We start from the raw sequence: 17,410 nt of genomic DNA on the forward strand, positions 1-17,410 counted from the left end.
GTTGGTAAATTGATGATTCTTTTTTTTTATTATGATAGGATGCCCTAGAAAAGGATACAGACTCAACTGTTACTCCGTCACAATCTGATACAACAACACCAGATAATGATCGCACGATAAAAAAACTATCAGAGACAAATATAACTGTGAATTTATTAGCTGAGAATAATACGGTAATAGATGCTGCAGAAAAAGATGAAAATCCAAAGAAAAGCAACTCAAAGACTGATGTATCCGATCTGCCTTACGGTTCAAAATTAAAACGTTTTGAATCATCTATACCTAAGGTTGAAAAGACAAGAATTCAAAATGATGACGGCGCAGGGTGTGTAAGCCCAAATCAAAGTAGCAGTGATACTAAATTAGAAGAGACTAAATGTCAAGATGTTGAAATCGACGCATCATCGTATTCGAACAAATTAGAAAAATTCGAGAGCCTTAGTCAGAGTAATTTGGAATCTAGATCAAGACTTAAAAGATCAGAATCGTTGAATAAAAAATCCGATAACGTCACTTCAAAATTGAAAAGATCAGAAAGCTTAAATAAGCATTCAGACCGATTAGCATCACCCACTAACAGTAAATTGAAACGTTCTGAAAGCTTGAATAAGCACTCTGATAGATCGGAGTCACCTAATAGTAAATTGAAACGTTCAGAGTCACTTACAAAAACGGAAAAAACCGAATGTAATATAAACAAAAGACGTCAATCGATAAGGAAAGAAGGTGGTACTAAGTTGAAGAGAAAAAATGGAATGCCTGAACGATCTATAAAAAGAAGACACACTGTTGGCGGTACAAAAGATTTCGACAAAGTCCATTGGTTAGATAATAAATTACAAACAGAGGCTGAAAAAGTTGTTAAAAATGGTAGCAGCAAGCCTAAAAAAAGTCAACTCCGGACAAGTTCTCCAGATCTAAGTAGTAATAGAGTAAATGTTGCTGACACAAGCTTTCTCATTGAAGTTAGTTTCCGAGGACCTAGTAACGTGGTATTTAATGTTACTAATGCACGCCCACAATCACTTCCTGATGCTAACTTAGCTTCGAAAGTATTTAAGGTACCTCTCGAAAGTCATGTTTAACAAACAGATGGAAAACAATATTATGTTTGTTAATGAAAGTACAACAGGAGGTATACAAATTGATAAACCTCATTGAATTAGATTCATGGAATAATTCATTGCATACAAAATTCAAAGAAGCTATCAAGCACTCATGATTTTTGTCAGATGATGAATCAAGTCAGGAAGACAATTAATTTCGAAAAGTATCATGCGTATTTTTTCACACTACAGTATTAAATAAAGTCTGTATTGAAATCATTAATCATCATCAGCATAACTCATTCGCGTGTAATATTCTAAGGTTCAAATATCTGATAATGACGTCATATCGAATATTCACTAAACCGTACACACGTAAACATACATCAAATTCTTGTAAATAGATTTCGTCTTAAATTGTAAGGATATTAATCGATTAAATTTCATTGCAATTGTGTCGTTGTCTTGAAATATAGGCTGCTTTAAAAGTCTTCCTGATTTGCCATTCAATCAAATTATTTCTTTGTATTATTAAAAGACGATAACGCAACGCATCAATCTATCAATTTCATATAAATACCTGTGAGATATTATGAATTTTCAATATTCTAACATTTGAATCAACAATTTTGCTGTTTTATCCCTCACATATTCAATAATACAAGTCAAACAATGAAGTTTCTCTCGAGATAAGTCGTCGACTCAAAAGACAAGTTCACATATCTAAATAAACTTGACTTATTTAATAATTTATTTTGAAAAACCATTGAAAAGAAATCTATCAATTGTAGAGAATTAACGTCAAGTGAAGAGAGGAAATAATATTATTTCATAATGTTTGGAGCTATACCATTACTGGTATTCTACACTGTGTCAATTATTTACACATAATTAGTAAATTGTGATTGTGCAATTCGTATGTATATAGTATTCAAGGAGGAAAAAGAAGAGATTTTTTAAACTGTATACATTAATGGGTCGTGATAAGTTTTATAGAATACAGAAATTTTAACTTTGAATTAATAATTCAACTAATAATTTTACGATCTATAATTATTGAATATGCACAGATTTCCTATGTAGATTAGTTATGATTTTGTAGAAAAATAATTGTAAATTATCATATTACCTGATTTTACATCTTACCCCCTCTCCAGTTAATACATTTTAATTTGAAACTTATTAGAAAAAACAAACGAATCTATTATACCCGTAGCTAAAACTGCTGATTAATTATATACTGACGCATGAAAATAGATGATTATTGTTTGTACATAGAAAAATCAACAAGAAATTGGTAAAAGACAGTGTAAAGATGTAATTGATATAATATACGTGGACTCTTTGTTTCGTTCCTCATTATACCTTTGGTTTATTTTTGTTTTTTGAGTGACATGGTTGAATTTTTTCAGTCGTTAGAATCACGCCATGAGGGTTGATATAGAATATTCGAGGGTAAAAAAAAAGTTGAAACAAAAAGAGTTGAAAAATATTTTCGTAGTGAAAATATAATAATAATGTGATAAAATTGTGTCTCTCTATGAATATTACCTTGTTAGTTATGCATACATATAATTTATGTTTTTTGTTGTGCTAAAATATTAGTTTAGTGGTTGGGGACATTTTTTTCTTTTTGATTGTTATTTTTCTTTCTATGATAGGTTATTTGAATTATCGAAACTAATTAAAAGAAATCATGTTGACAGAAAGCATAATAATATTAACAATTATCGAGCATTTCAGTGTTATGTTTGAACATTTAATCTATATGATATACATGTATAGATAAAATTAATAAAAATTGATAGAGGAAAAGAAGAATGATATCGCGCCTGACATTGCTAATTTTAGTATCATGAAATGTCATAATTTTATGTTAGTATGAATTTTCACCCCGTTCAAATGCTCTACGTAATTTGCAAACCTTCAAATATCTCGGATTAATGTGCTTACAATAGACTCTCGATATGATATGCGATCCCGATAGATATCTAGTATATTATGTATAAATAAATTAAGGTGTATGCAATATGGTATACTTTACTACTGCATAATATTGTCATGCGTATTACTGAGGCCACTAGACGTCATAATTATACCCATCAATCATGCTATCTACGCGTTTTTTAGTAATCGAGATAAGTAGACCTATACTATAAAGTAAAAATAACAGTAATGGTAAAACTCTAGAGAGCAGGTTAAAAATACGGTACGGATAATGAAGATTACATACGGAATAGTTGTATTGATTGAATATAATGCGAAAGCAAAAAAATTCAAATGATAAATTATTATATAAGACGTTTTTACGAGAATAAAAGTAAAAAATGAAAGAAATAAATAATATTAAGTGTATAAATTATTGAAATTGGCTATTATGTAACGTAAAATCAGGCGCTTTTTGCGAATGCAGTAATCAGATATTTTCTACGAAAATATACAATCTGAAGCTGGTTAAATGAAATATTAATTGTAAAAAAGCGTCGCTGTCGCACGAACTGGAGCTTAACATTGGAGAAAAAAAATTATCTTGCCAAATGAAGACGTAAAATGACGAATGAAATTCTAAAATTAAAAAGGAAAAGAAAGAAACTTTCTACCAATTCTGTAAATATATGTAAACTGAAATCTTGAATGATGATGATAAGTATTTATTTCAAAATGGTAATATTATTATTTATTAAGTCGCATATAATAATGTTAAGTATGTTGTTTAAGAATTCTGTAATATTGTACGGAGGATTGTATTTGTAAATAAATATATTATTATGAGAATATTCGTATCAATCTGTAGATATCTTACAAATGAAAATCGTATAATTTTCGTGGTGGCTGAAAAGTCATGGAAACCCGAGTGGAAACCACAATAAATTTGATAAGAAATGAATCTTGAATGCAGAATGCAATAAATTCGTCGATGTATTAAAATGGTTTTCTATTCGGCTTGTAAGAGATTGAAAAACTAAAACGTGTAGCGCTACTGTTTTTATCATACCTGATCATCTGCATTTGAAGAAAGAAAAATGATGAAATAAACAATACTGCTATCAAATTTATGGATTTTGGAACAATAAAATCCACAGATATGAATAAATTAGAAAATGTATATGTCGTATTTTGTTCCCTCCAACGACCGCACTTCAATGTGATGTTTTCTTACTTCGAAAACGAGGCTGGTTAATAATTTTTTCAGAAAAATATTCCTCATCGATTCAGAGATCCATGTACTCGAATTCTATAGATGCAAGTAAATTCGTAGTTACCATTGTTCGAATGAACTTTCAATTCCACGATTTCGTAAGATCTTCTAGGCTTGTGCTATTAGAAAGATTTTATTTGAATATCATTCCAACAATGCGATGATCGTTCGATAAGCTTCGTCTAATTTACCTGTACTTCAAAATGTTGAACAGTAGATCCGCAATTATCATATGTAAATTCTCCAAATAAAAATCCGTCTCTATCGTTAACGTCGTGCAAACCCTAGACCAGAAAAATAACAACCGAGATACATGAATATACTTGTTTTATACATCAAAAAATCCTGTCAATTCGTAAAAATCTTTACCCAAACTGAAAAATCCTTTGGAGCCGTCGCGGTTTCACCAGTAGGCGATATCGATGGAGAAATATGTTCTAAACTGACACTGGACACAAGTACGGGACCCAATAATTGAATCACAACGGAGCCGCTCGTTCCCTTGAAACACCAACATTCTCCGGGAAGAACACCCGACTAATTGAATTTGGAAAAATAATATTTGAAAGGTATTGAACGGCCTGATTCTCTTAATTTTCATTACTTGTATGACAGCTCGTGGTGTATTTTGCTGCTGACATAGAGGAACTCCAAATAACGTCAGGACTGGTGCCCCATCAGAATAAGTTTCTGTGTCTCTCGTGCAGAGAATAGAACCGCCTGTAAGGCATGACCTTGTTTTACAGGAAAAGGATTTCGAGTGTTATAATCAATCCGGAATTAATTTCAAATATTTCTGAGACACTCGACCTGAAGTTTCCAGGGCATAATCTGTCATCCCGGTTTTATCGGCATCATAAGTTTCTATTTCACAACGTACTAAGTCTCTGACACTTTCCAGCGACAATGCTTTGAGCAATGTTTTCGTATGTAAACCCATCTCTAAATTTTCAAGAGAAACTTTTAACTCCTAAATACGCGTGGTAAACTGCGTGCGAATTATTTGAGCGTACCTTCAGACACTTCGTTTCTTAATTTTAAAATCGCCTCAGACATTTTAGGTATGACAATTCCGAGCTCTTTCAACTTGCACTTGAGATCATCACGTGTTTCTATTACTCCTTTGACCTCGAGCTATTTATGAGATCAGAGTTAGAGCCGCCGAAATAAAAATCATGTAAATTGTCCAATGACACATGATTCAAATTACCGAAAGTGTGGTCATGTGCGACCTCAAGTTTCCCAAATCTGCTTTTATAGCTTTAAACGAATTACTAGTTGAATATTTATCGCACAGATGTGTAACCGACATTGCTGCAATCAAGGGAAGTTTATCGTAATATTACTTTGAGCTGATTTCAAACAATTTGTCGCGAGATTTGTCTTCCAAATTATAGAATGTACCCAGCATTGCGGTGATAACGCAGAATACACTTGGTTTTATGAGCTTGCAATACCAGCTGGTTGATCGATTTCCAGGCAAACCGCAAGATCCTCCCGAATTATAACAGCAGTACGCATTTTTAAGACTCATCAGGTTTTTCACATAATACTTAACAAACTATTCATGTAAAGCAAATTACAATTGTAGAAATATAACCAGCATCATAAATGTCATATTTAGTCAAACGTGACTGTCGATTCTCATCTCTTTCAACGCACCATGAATGTTTTCCTATACGAACATAATATGTTTGTGTTTCAAATCCCAATAACCGTGTGATCACAATGATCATGGAATGAGACGGAATGGAAGAAAAACGTAACATGAGATGCAGCAAGAAATGCGCGTGACAAAAAAAAATTCGATCGTTTATTCTGAGATATTGTTTCCGAAGTATGCGGGGAAGGGGATTCGTAAAGTTTTGCCAATCCAATTTCGTTATAAGATCACCCCATATTAACAACAACAATCAGACCTTGCGAATGAGATGATCCATGTCGGTCTTCGAAGATTGTAAACAAAAAGTGTTGAAGAAAAATTTGCAAAAATGGTAGGCCTGTGAATATCTGTGGCTTATGCGTAAGTCGGCCGTTGAAATAATTTTAAAAATATGTCGCACATCAATTACGGGCATACCAATTAAAAAGGAAACTTTCATTTCTGAAACTTACCGAGAATGAAAATTCATAATCTGGACGCCATCCGGGTATCCAATGGAACTTTTGACGCGGTAGTATGATCCCTTATTTTCGGTGATGTAAGAACAGGGTTAATCCACAGAAACTCACATATTGTTTATCAGAACTACGTACAATTTATTAAACAACTTAAATTAGCTTATAAGAGGCTTGTGGGATTTTAAAGCACAATAAACACTGTATAACGATTACGTTGCCTGAAGCGCGCCAAATGATTCACTCCGTATTAATACAGTACATCGCGCGAGGGACTGTGAGCAACTGAACGCTGGTGAACGCTGGTGATTAGCGGCGCGGTGTGAACTGAGCGGCGTCTCGCGGTAAACAAACCGGCGATCTTCCCGCACTCGGCATTAATCGTTCACAATATCGTAAATAGATAATCAAATTCCGTTGAGAATAGATAATCTTTTGTTGATGCAAATACCGTTAAATACGAATAAATGAAAATGCGTACTGATCCGTCGCAACTGATTTGGTCGGTTTATCAAGAGACTCGATGAAGTATCACGCCAAGTACAATAACAAAAAACGAACGAGACCACTGCGATGGTATTAATTATATCATTGGTTATCGAATATTGAACAGCGCTGATTGGCAGTTGATTCAACTTACGTGGTGTATTGTAGATGAGTCGATTGTAAAGTGGGAATATAAAATGTACAAGGAAAAGTTATTTTTTATATTGAGTAGAATGATTATTGTCAAATTATAAAATCATGTTTAATGTTAATTTTATTGCGATTTTGGTCCACACCACCAAAATCTGACACTGTTATCCCTACAATGATCTTCTTCTGTACAGATTCTTTGTCCCGAACTAGTAGCCATTATCGGTAATGATCTGTGCAGACTGACTCCGTTTATACAGTCATTAGATAATTTTATTCTGTATTTTGAATGCAAATCATCTCCGTGCTCTACGGTCTGGAGTAGGTGCCAAACTGCCACGGTTCCGTCTGTCGCTCCTGATTGAATGCCAAAATAATTGTTGCAGACGAAACATATGCAAGATTTTGTCTATTGCAGAATATACGAAACTTTCTCACCAGAAACCAGGTCTTTTCCATCGGAGGAGATCGAGAACTGTATCCTCTGGTTTGTATCAGCTTGTCGTCCTTGGATGGAATATAAAACAGTACCTGGATTCCTGAGGTCCCAGCACAGCATTTCATTGTTACGTCTCACTGCTGAATATAGTTTCATACCACAAGGGCTGAATTCTATTTGCGTTACTCCACTTCCTGTCTTAAATGCACATAGCGGGCCATCCTTGTACAAACCTATCTTTGTGAGAAATTTGTCATAGTTACTTGGAATTTTAGTCAGATTAAAAATAACGGTAACAGTTTTGTTCATTCTGAACTCGAGCAAAAGGACGAATACCTATAGACTTTGAGTAGGTACCAAAAGCCACTAATCCAGGCATGACTGGATTTTCTCGGATGCTGGAAATGATTCCAGTTACATTTGGTATGTCTTTCTTTAGGTATATCGTACTCACTTGCCGACCAGGCCGGCCAGTGTCAAATGTTCTCAAAGCACCTTTGAATCCACACCATACCTCTGCTCCCGAATTTACAAATTGTACACTTATAGCTGCTTCAACTTCATCCACTCTGAAAAGTTTTATAGAATCTCAAAGGTCATCTTACCGAAACAAAAGTAATTCTTACATAATGTATAACAGGAAGGTCACCTATTCTCATAAACAGAAGTCACAAGTTCGTGATTCAGTTACAGTGTTCTGATTATGTTACTTTAATTTTGTTAAGTAGTAAAATCATGGATTTGATAAAAGATGATGGCTTTAAAGGTTCATATTTCTTACTGATTATAAGCTCGATAAGTAGCTCGTAGTTCTCCTGTAAATGCATCCCATAAATGTACAGGACTTTCTTTACTTGTTGTAGCAAAACAACAGGTCGACGGGTCCCAGGAACTCATCATTGGAAACCAGCAGCTATCGTAAACAATTCCTCCTTCCTTGACAGACAGAGCTGATTTGAGTGATGGTAAATTCATTTCTCCTGATATATTACCAGCATATAATTCTCTTGGAAGTTCATAGACTCGAATTCTGAAATCTTCTGAAGGAACAAGGAGGCATGTTCCATCAGGAGACCATTGACACCCTTTGGTGAAATTTTCACATTTGGGAGTAGGTATGTACTCCTCTGTTGCACTGCAGAGTAGGATTGGCTTTTTCACCCATTCGTAACAGAAACCTGGAGTTTGTTCGTCACTTTTCTCAATCAGTTGATCCTTACTGGTTGCAGCATCGATGTTAGAAGTTACAGTGATCGGCTCTGTGATTGTTTGTGATAACACATGAGCCTCAATATTTAGGGACGCATGATTTGGATCCAGATTTTCTTCAGTAACAGCTGAAATGTGGTCTGAGCTCCATTCTCGAGTCGGTGTGGTGATAAATGCTAGCGCTGCTGAAGCAATTGACATATCACTGTGACCGGTTTCTATTATGGATTCATCTACAGGTATTGTACTTTGGGATTTGCCGGTATCTTCAAGTTCTACCACGATACTTGTCTTATTAGCTTCTTTGTTTTCAGCGGTTACAGGTGCACTGTCAATTACAATTTCCGTGTTTTCCATCATGCAAACACAAAATATTGTATTGTACAATTTGCAGCACCACCTTACCGCTTGAGCCAACAACTCCTTTGCAAATACTGCACGTTTTTTAAAACAAGTTGACCAACAATCCAAAACTCATTGTTGCCACGCCATTAAAAAAAAGTCACGGTCTTGCAGTGAGTTTTGTGTATGTTGAGTTGCGTACACCGCGGCTTCCAGGCGTTTTCCAGGCGCCTAGCGTTCGAAAATATTAGCGGTAAACGCGAACCGCTATCATTGGTCAACGATCATTGTTGAAAATTTAAACTTTCCGATACTTTCCGATGCTTTCCGATGTTTTCCGATGCTTTCCGATGCTTTCCGATGCTTCCCGATGCTTTCCGACCCGCCTGAGTTCATGGCGCGCAGAGTTTGAGTTGGTTTTAACTGTGAGGGGGAGTAGATCTCTACTAAAGAAGATCAAATTGACTTTCAGTGTGCCCGCGACCGTTCGTGAAGTGGAGTTCATCAACGTACACTCTACTGACATACGTGTACAGCACGTGTCATCGGTGATAGATTTTTCTACAGTCCAGAAGATAGAGTGAACATTGTTAATTGTTCGGTAAATTCAAGAATCTAATTTTTGTGTTCAATTAATTTCTGTTCTTTCTCATCCTCAAGTGTTTAAAGTTTTTATTTTCTTGATAAAATACCCTGCTTACTAATAATTACTCCTTATAATTCAAATAGTTCACATAATTGTTCCGCTGTGACTTACAAATTACAAATATTTGTCTTTTCTTTTTTCCATGTAGTGAATTCGAGGGGGTGCAAGAGCTAAAACTGATGATCGGGTGATTCGATATAAATATTATAAGAGTGCTGTGACAGTTGAAAATGAAGTTTCACGTGGTGGTGCTTCTATTCGCCTTTGCCAACATATCAATTGTTATACCCTGTGCAAATGGCTTTAACGTCGAGACCAAACATTTCACAATGTACAGGGAGGAAACATTTTCAATGTTTGGATTCTCCGTAGCCGAACATCAAGACCGAGATCGACACGGATGGTAAGTGATAAAAAAAGAAAATATGTAGACATTTGGAAATTATTTACAAAATATTGTAAATCGATTGCAGTATTTGAATGAATAGACGTATTATTAACTCTAGCAGGAATCGTGTCCAGGGTCTCAATATGACGTAGTCGTTTATAATTTCCTTATTAGTAATCAGAAGGTAGCAAGAATAACGATGGTTCGTCATTGGCTCTCTATGTTTTTTATTTATGCAAAATAACCAGCGAGTCCAACTCAAATACCGCTCGTGTACCGTGTGAAATAGTCTTGAGTGAATCAGAATTACACACACTAATGTCTTCAGAAGGTATTGAGTTTAAATTTCGCGGAAACGTGAATCGATCTACCAAAAACTTCGCGTGACTAATGTATCGATAGAGAAATTCCATTAATGCCAGTTAGAGTTGCAACTTGAAAGGATAATTATCATATAATAATGTGGAATACTTAAAAATTACTTATTCCGAGCTGCTCGGAGGGAGTCGAGAGAAACCAAAAGCGTCTTTTCTCTCGACGGTTAGTTAGGTGGGTCCGCGTTTCCACAAATAAACTCTCATTTCCAGTCCTCCAAAAAGTTCTCTCAGGCATTGGCTGCTTCTATCTGTAGAGTTGCACAAATTATCTGCATAAACCACTCGATAAAAGGTATTTAAAAAATGAGTGTACAGTCAGTGCCCCGAGAAGGTCAAAAATATTTATCAAGAGATGTTTCAAAGTTTATAAAAGTTGAACGATTATTTCGAACCTTGGTGTCATCGAAATTGGTAAAATGTTATTTTAAGAACATGCTGAAAGATAAGTCGTTTATATGATTTTTGTCATTGCAAACAAGTTATTTTTTGGAGCCTGATAAGTTTATCGGGTCGCAGATTCTGAGAAATTCGATATGCTTCGAGTTAAAAATCGCATATCGATGATGATGCGCCAGGGATTTTAGCGGACGTTGCAAAACTGTGCTGGTTTAAAATGTGTGCGTGTTGAAAGGAACTTTGGCTTGATTCAGAGATTAGGTCATCGCCGGGACCAGAGAATCGTATAGCGTACGTGGGCTGCCCCAGTAGCTTGAGGCCGCAATTCCCCCACCTAAAATAAACTACATGTGTGTATAATAATACTACCATGTCCTGGTTATTACTTCTTCAAATCTTTACCTTCATCTCAGCTTACAAGATTTATGAATGAAAGATCGCTGCTGCTGCAGTGTTTCCATCCTGGCTTTACCGTAACATTATATATTGTAGGTACATACATTTGTGCATGCTGAAAATAAAAACTTGCCACGATTAATCAGTTCATAAACGAAGAAAAAGAAGGTAGCCGCATTCCCAGGGAAATGTTTATGAAAGCGAAGCCGATTTGTTAATTCCAATTCCTTATAATTACAAATGACTAATTTGAAATCCGTGTAATCTTGTAGATTCAGATTTCCGGTAAGCTAACGTGTGACCGCAGCACATGTAAATAAATACAGGTATAACGATACGTGGGCGTCGTCGTCGTCGTCGACTAATATCGTAATCGCCTAAAATCAGGTTCTCCTACCTTCATATTATAGAATGTTTAAACCGCTATCTGGCTATGAGTAAAAGTTTCTACAATAAGCCAGCTGCTGCTCCGAGAAATTATCAATGAAACTCTACCTGTCGTTGTAAATTCAGCTGCGATTATTCTTCTCACGAACGATACAATGATACTCGGTGAATGATCAACCCTTGAAATAATATAAATCCGCAAGAGAAAAAAAAAATCCACGAAAAAAAGAGAACTTCCGCGCACACACGTACACTGCTGCGCAAATTTAATGTTTTATCCTCGGATCCGAGGTGACTAAGATTTTACCTACATAGATATAAATAGACGTCGAATAGCTATAGTCTTTCTTGCATTTCCGAAGACCACTGCGTCAAGCTCCCTGACAACGTAGCGGGATGAAACAAAAAAAAATGTTCCCATTTGCTTTATGCCGAGTCTGATGCGAGCGACTCAGAAAACACAAAAACCAGAGCAGTAAAATAAAGAATTTTCCCACAGTTTGTAATCATAAATAATTTCGATAATGATATATTGCGATAAGAGAATTATTGTGTTCGATGGATTTCTAAATTCTCCATTTAAGGATATAAGTTGCTACACGTCAGGAGAAATTGATAGTAACATCATAGAAAATTCATTATTGCCTCGGGGTAACATGTCTGTATTGGCTCGCAATTACGATGACCGTAAAAAGAATCTAGTTTCTTGTATAATTTCGCAATAAAGATCTTGCTGAAATTCGTCATTTCATCTAAGATTATTCTACTAAATTCACTGCCCTTATCAAAGAGATAAAATGAAGAGAAAAAAGACTGACCGGATAAGAGAATATGACAGTGTAACATATGACCCAATCGATTCTCGAGAAAAAAAAAAACTTTCAGAGAGATAATTAAATACTGTGGATTCTCTATACTATAAACTCATCGTTATCGCATTTTCCCGTATATTATACGATTCCCCGTACAATAATGAACATTTTGACGGAAAAAAGTCTTCGCATATTTAAAGGAATAAGTGTTCAAAACTTTACTCAAAAATACGAAAACGGAGTTGATGTGAAAGAAAAATTCTGTTTTCTCGTACATTTTGCGTCTGGTGAAAAAGTTGATTTTGTGGTTTTTATTACGAGCTTCAGTTTGTAACAATTGCGCAGGTCTCGTCTTAAGCGTCTTAAGAGTTGTGGTAACGAGGCTTATAATTAGACGCGTCTAAGAGTGGTCTAAGCGAGATGCACGCACTTGTGGTGGGAGAAGAAGAAAGAATAAAAACCAAGAAAAAGGAAATAAAACTGAAAGCAACATAGAATTGTTGAGAAAACGAGTTACGAGTGACGCCTGGCACAACGAATATAATAATTTAACGTACCGAAAAAAAAAAAACCGAATTCGCTTGTTATCTACAAGTGGCTGCTGCACGGGGTATAAGGTGGCCATTTTCATCTTTGTCAGAAAGAGATTTATATCCTCGCAGCATCTTTTAGTAGGCATACAGACTCGTAGTTAAAGGCACGGTATCTGTTTTATACTACATAGCTACATAGAAATGCGGTGGATTTATTTCTAATTATTAATTCAATAATTTTTTATCATCGTTTTACCGTCAGATTTCAGATGTCATTTGACCCGGAGGAATTCACCGCGCAAAGCATTCGGTGTCGGTTTGCATGAGGTATAGATATGATAATAATAAAATAAACGATACCGCGTATAATCATGTCATTTCACCTATACCACGTGGCAACTGTTATAGTTGAATCGTAAGGCTTTTCTACCTCGACCAAATGTGATATAGAAGTGTCGAATTACATTTGGTTAGATCGTTTTAGATGTATTTAAGCGATTACTTATCACGTATAGGTATGAGTATAGGTGGCTACCGAGTGGTGAACACCACTAAATCCTGTGAGCAGGATAATTTAAGCTACTTCTGCACAAGGTGTCGGCTTACTAGTTCGAAAGAACACCATGAGGTCAGCATATGGCCAACGTCGGCTTCCTCGTCTTCATCCTCTTTCACGTTTTTGACCATAATCGAGCGGAAATCTCGCGGTCTTCGCACTCACCGCATTCCCTTCATTCATTTCAGAACTTACCGAACCTCGTATTCGCTCTGTTTTTCTCTTATTCGGTTAATCAGTTTTGGTGATTTCAGATTGCAATATACAATAATATATGAAACCGATTATCATCGAGCAAGGGACATTCTGACTTCAGAAACATTTTCATACGAATGCAGGTGACCAGCTAATTTGAAAAAAGAGCGACCAACTCCTTTTTGCTGATTGTTCGTAAAGAATTACAAATATCTGCAAAACTAACTCGAGCCGATCAGAAGTTTTTCAAATAATTTATCCCACTGATGCTGAAATAATTCAGAAAAATTATGTCTAAGACGTCGACATTGTTCGACTATAAAATAGCCCAGACTCAATAGTAATTACTAATCGGTAGATATGTTTTCCCAACCTCTTTATCAGACGACGTATCAATGAATATGCATAATTAATGTAATATGCTCCGCGAGGTTATTGTTTCCAGATTGAACAGATTGATGGAACAATTGCCTGGTGTAGCTGCCCCGGACTGATCGCGTGTTGTGCGTCTGGTTCTCTTTGATATTAATTTAGATTTGTTAGTATACGTTCTAGAGGGGGGTAAATGGAAGTGTTATACACAGATGTAGAATAGATCGTTGTTTGCTAGTCAATTAGATAAAGATACGAGTATTGTATCAGCGTCCGTTTGATATACCCATTTACCACGCCGCGCACACCTCGACGATTAGATGAATTTCAATCAATTCCGCTTGTGTTGAGAATTATTTAATCGTTATAAATTTTACGGATAATGAGAGATAATAGATCTACCGTACGTAGCTTATTATAAACATCGAAGAAATTCAATCGGATGTATAATACGTATATCAACATATTTGTTTTTAAATATAAATATAGGTACGGAATTCCCTCTTCGCCCACAGAGGTGATAATTGACTTGCAGATTTTATCCTCACATGCTCGAATGTGAAACTTTAACTGTAATAACGAACGACTGTAACATAGGTATACGTGATTGATATACACCGCAAAAAGCGCATTGTATGCGAGATCAAAAAACTACGAGTGCGATCGCCGGAGTATATTAAGATAATCGATTATTCTCCGTGTGCATTTCCATTTATTCTTCCAATGTATTTGATTCACATAACTGAACACAATGACCGATTAACCGCGATAACAAATTAATTATACGAAGAAGGTCTCGGGTTACAGAAAATTACATATAATACATACATATACGTGTGTGTACACGCATCTAATGATGATGCGCCTATAAACCTTATACGTATATTTATATATTGTATATATGGTATCATATCGTGATTAAACTGGGTCATTTCATATCGCTCCGTCTAGATATAAATAGGTATATATATATATCTGTAGAATCGCCGTACATCGAGTTTATTGAGCCGTTAATAATTATCGAAGTTATTAGACAAGCTATTCAACCCAACTCGCTCACAATCAGAAGACGAAATTTGAAAATTGAACGGTTCTGAGCCTTCTTCTTTTTGGGAAAGAAAGCCGCATATCCTTTCTCGGATTAGAGTACTTTTACCGTGCGGTGTTTTTCTGCACTTTTCTCCCATTCGTACTTCGATGGAACGCATGTGTTCAGCGAAGCGGTTCACCGTGTGTTCAACGTGGGCGCCAGACCTTGCGAAAGTTAGTCTTCAGGTCTGTGAAATGTGACGTTCAACTTACAACCTAACTACGGTGGACATACGGACCGTTTGAATCGGAAAGAACCCAAACCCGTCACTCGATGGCCACCACCCCCACCACCTTTTAGAGTCGACTACCAGCTGGTGTTGCCCGCATGAATGTACGCGCGGTTTAGCCTCAAGAATTCGGACATCGAGATTACAAATCAAGAATAAAAAATCAGATAATATGATAAGCCTGAGAGGGGAAGGGATCTTTTAAAATTTTCGACGATTTCTCTTTGCAGTTAGGATAACTCAGCTATCGGAAATCGGTGAGGTTTGATGCGGTTTTGCGATCGAAAATACCTGCACATATTCGGTGTGTCAACGAATTTATTTGATTGTTGAAACTACGGTTAGAGTTGGGCGGAAAGTCGCAGAGGCGTCAAGGTGACGTTCGCAAGGTGCTCCTTATAAGTAGCGTCGTGGCGCTCCGCCATCGCCGCGATGCCTTACGTCATCGTATGCGTATAACGTTTACATGTATAATATACATGCATGTAATGTACTAGATATGAAGCGTAAAGACCACGTAGGACATTTATTCCCCTTATAATAAACGCTGTCGATACGTGGAAACGTTGATTTACATATCACATAACGTCGTTGTACCGATCAAATCATCACTCGATAACACGATTGAAAAAGATAATCGAAATGAAAAAAAAAAGAAAAAAAAATCACGTAGCACACCACACGACGAGCAGTACTCAATAATCGATTTCTGGTTGAGAATTAGAACGTCTCTGTGATGCAGAAAAAAGTAAATTTCAAAGTAAATTACACGGTGATATTTGTAGGGCTTAGTATTTTGTGCTTGGATCTCGGATGGTTTGTAACATATGTATAATGTATATGACCGTATGCAAATTGAGTCGCGAAGTTTCTTGCGGAGAGGTAAAATCGCGATAAAGAAGAGAAAAGACGAGATAGGAATTTGTCACGGAGGCGGCACGTCAACGGTCCGCCTCGGACGCACACCTATAACACATTCGTCCTTAGAGGTAGAGCGCTCGGCGTCTTCGAAAAAGCAGTGTAGAAGAAGAAGCAGGCAAATAGCTTGGGGATTGGAGATTAGAATGAAAGATTGCGGCCCGCTCGCAGGCGGCTGGTTACTGGTCACCGTCTCGCTGGACAACAAACGCGACGGGATCAGCGGCATTGAGCAATCCTCCGTGTGCACCGTTTCTCGCTCACCGTTTTATACGTTACATATATTCCTCTTATACGGTGTCTCTCGACGGATGGAGGCGTCCGATTTTTCCAAATATGGGGATATAAACGAGAGAAGGACTCGGACATTGTGTCGTTGTGTAATAAGTCAATGCTGCTACCGCCGTTTCGACGAAACGCGCGACCAAAGCGGCAAATCCAACACGCAGAATTTCCTACGGCCTACCGATTTCTGCACACCGCGATTCCACGTACAACCCAATTCAAACCGCATGCTTTTAACGCGACGCTTTTTTTCGCCGACCGCACGTTACGACGATAGTAAATGTTAGCGGGCCGAATTCATTGATAATAATTTCATCTATCGCGGTGCTCGGAGATCTGGGATGATTGGGCGTGGGTGGTTGAAAATGTGATCGCGTTGGCGTGTTTTACCTTGTAAGGAATTCTCCCGTGGAGCGAGCGCTCAAGAGAAATATCGACGGCCTGTGGGATCGGGAATATATGGGATTCAAATCGCGTGTATTATAATACGAATCGGAGAATTGAGAATTTGGTTGGTTTCGAATGAAATCGTTGTAACTCAGAGAGAGAGAGAACTGAGAATTGAGGAGGAAAATTAAAAAATTGGGAGTGGTCGCGGATGGATTGACATATCTATAGAGAAAAAAGAGAACCATTATCGATTTGAGATTTTGCGTTAAATCCTCCGACGCAGCGCGATTACAGGAAAAAATTAAATTAAAATAAAATCGAACGTATTTTGAAGCTTTGTCCGAATTCGAAAATCGGTCGCACTTTCGAATATTCTATGATCGAATTATCAATGGTGGTATTTTTCATTGTCAAGAGGCACGTTCGCGAAGACGATGACCATCGTATGCGT

At 36.7% G+C, this 17,410-nt stretch overlaps 4 protein-coding genes across 23 annotated transcripts in view; 2 read left to right on the forward strand and 2 right to left on the reverse strand.

Moving 5' to 3' along the window:
• The window catches only part of LOC105687120, an 89,438-nt gene extending 85,617 nt beyond the window's left edge, over positions 1-3,821 (forward strand). For all 12 annotated transcript variants that reach the window (XM_048648914.1, XM_048648915.1, XM_048648913.1 and 9 more), the window contains one exon: positions 39-3,821. In XM_048648914.1, the coding sequence (XP_048504871.1) occupies positions 39-1,085 (1,047 nt within the window). In that variant the 3' untranslated portion in view covers positions 1,086-3,821. The remainder of the gene's footprint in view (positions 1-38) is intronic.
• The window catches only part of LOC105686966 (telomerase Cajal body protein 1), a 48,997-nt gene extending 39,684 nt beyond the window's left edge, over positions 1-9,313 (reverse strand). For 5 of the 7 annotated variants that reach the window (XM_012402263.3, XM_048648943.1, XM_048648944.1 and 2 more), the window contains exons 1-4: positions 8,220-9,110; positions 7,775-8,007; positions 7,438-7,671; positions 6,361-7,356 (exon numbers count right to left, since the gene is read on the reverse strand). In XM_012402263.3, the coding sequence (XP_012257686.2) occupies positions 7,124-7,356; positions 7,438-7,671; positions 7,775-8,007; positions 8,220-9,007 (1,488 nt within the window). In that variant the 5' untranslated portion in view covers positions 9,008-9,110 and the 3' untranslated portion in view covers positions 6,361-7,123. Of the gene's footprint in view, positions 1-6,360; positions 7,357-7,437; positions 7,676-7,774; positions 8,008-8,219 lie in introns of those variants that run through there. The other 2 variants (XM_025746999.2, XM_048648947.1) reach the window with 2 other exon arrangements.
• On the reverse strand, positions 3,948-5,838 carry LOC105686967 (klaroid protein-like). The gene is made up of 8 exons (XM_012402264.2): positions 5,650-5,838; positions 5,456-5,559; positions 5,259-5,379; positions 5,056-5,187; positions 4,850-4,965; positions 4,615-4,782; positions 4,437-4,529; positions 3,948-4,364 (listed from the first exon to the last, which is right to left on the reverse strand). The coding sequence occupies exons 1-8, from the start codon at positions 5,777-5,779 to the stop codon at positions 4,251-4,253; spliced, it is 978 nt and encodes a 325-aa protein (XP_012257687.1). The 5' UTR covers positions 5,780-5,838; the 3' UTR covers positions 3,948-4,250.
• Positions 9,314-9,450: 137 nt separating the features above from the next.
• LOC105686965 (integrin alpha-PS2) overlaps positions 9,451-17,410 on the forward strand; it is a 43,944-nt gene continuing 35,984 nt past the window's right edge. For all 3 annotated transcript variants that reach the window (XM_048648923.1, XM_048648924.1, XM_048648925.1), the window contains exons 1-2: positions 9,451-9,590; positions 9,784-10,038. In XM_048648923.1, coding sequence (XP_048504880.1) covers positions 9,866-10,038 — 173 coding nt within the window. In that variant the 5' untranslated portion in view covers positions 9,451-9,590; positions 9,784-9,865. The remainder of the gene's footprint in view (positions 9,591-9,783; positions 10,039-17,410) is intronic.

The sequence above is a fragment of the Athalia rosae genome, chromosome 1 (genome assembly GCF_917208135.1).
Source record: "Athalia rosae chromosome 1, iyAthRosa1.1, whole genome shotgun sequence".
Classification (NCBI taxonomy): domain Eukaryota; kingdom Metazoa; phylum Arthropoda; class Insecta; order Hymenoptera; family Athaliidae; genus Athalia; species Athalia rosae.

Coding starts and splice junctions, on each gene's coding strand:
- LOC105686967 (XM_012402264.2), bottom strand. CDS start 5,779: ATGAGTCTTAAAAATGCGTACTGCTGTTATAATTCGGGAGGATCTTGC. Junction 5,188..5,258: donor AAGAAACGAAGTGTCTGAAG/GTACGCTCAAAT, acceptor TTGAAAATTTAG/AGATGGGTTTACATACGAAA. Junction 4,530..4,614: donor CAAAGGATTTTTCAGTTTGG/GTAAAGATTTTT, acceptor TTTCTGGTCTAG/GGTTTGCACGACGTTAACGA.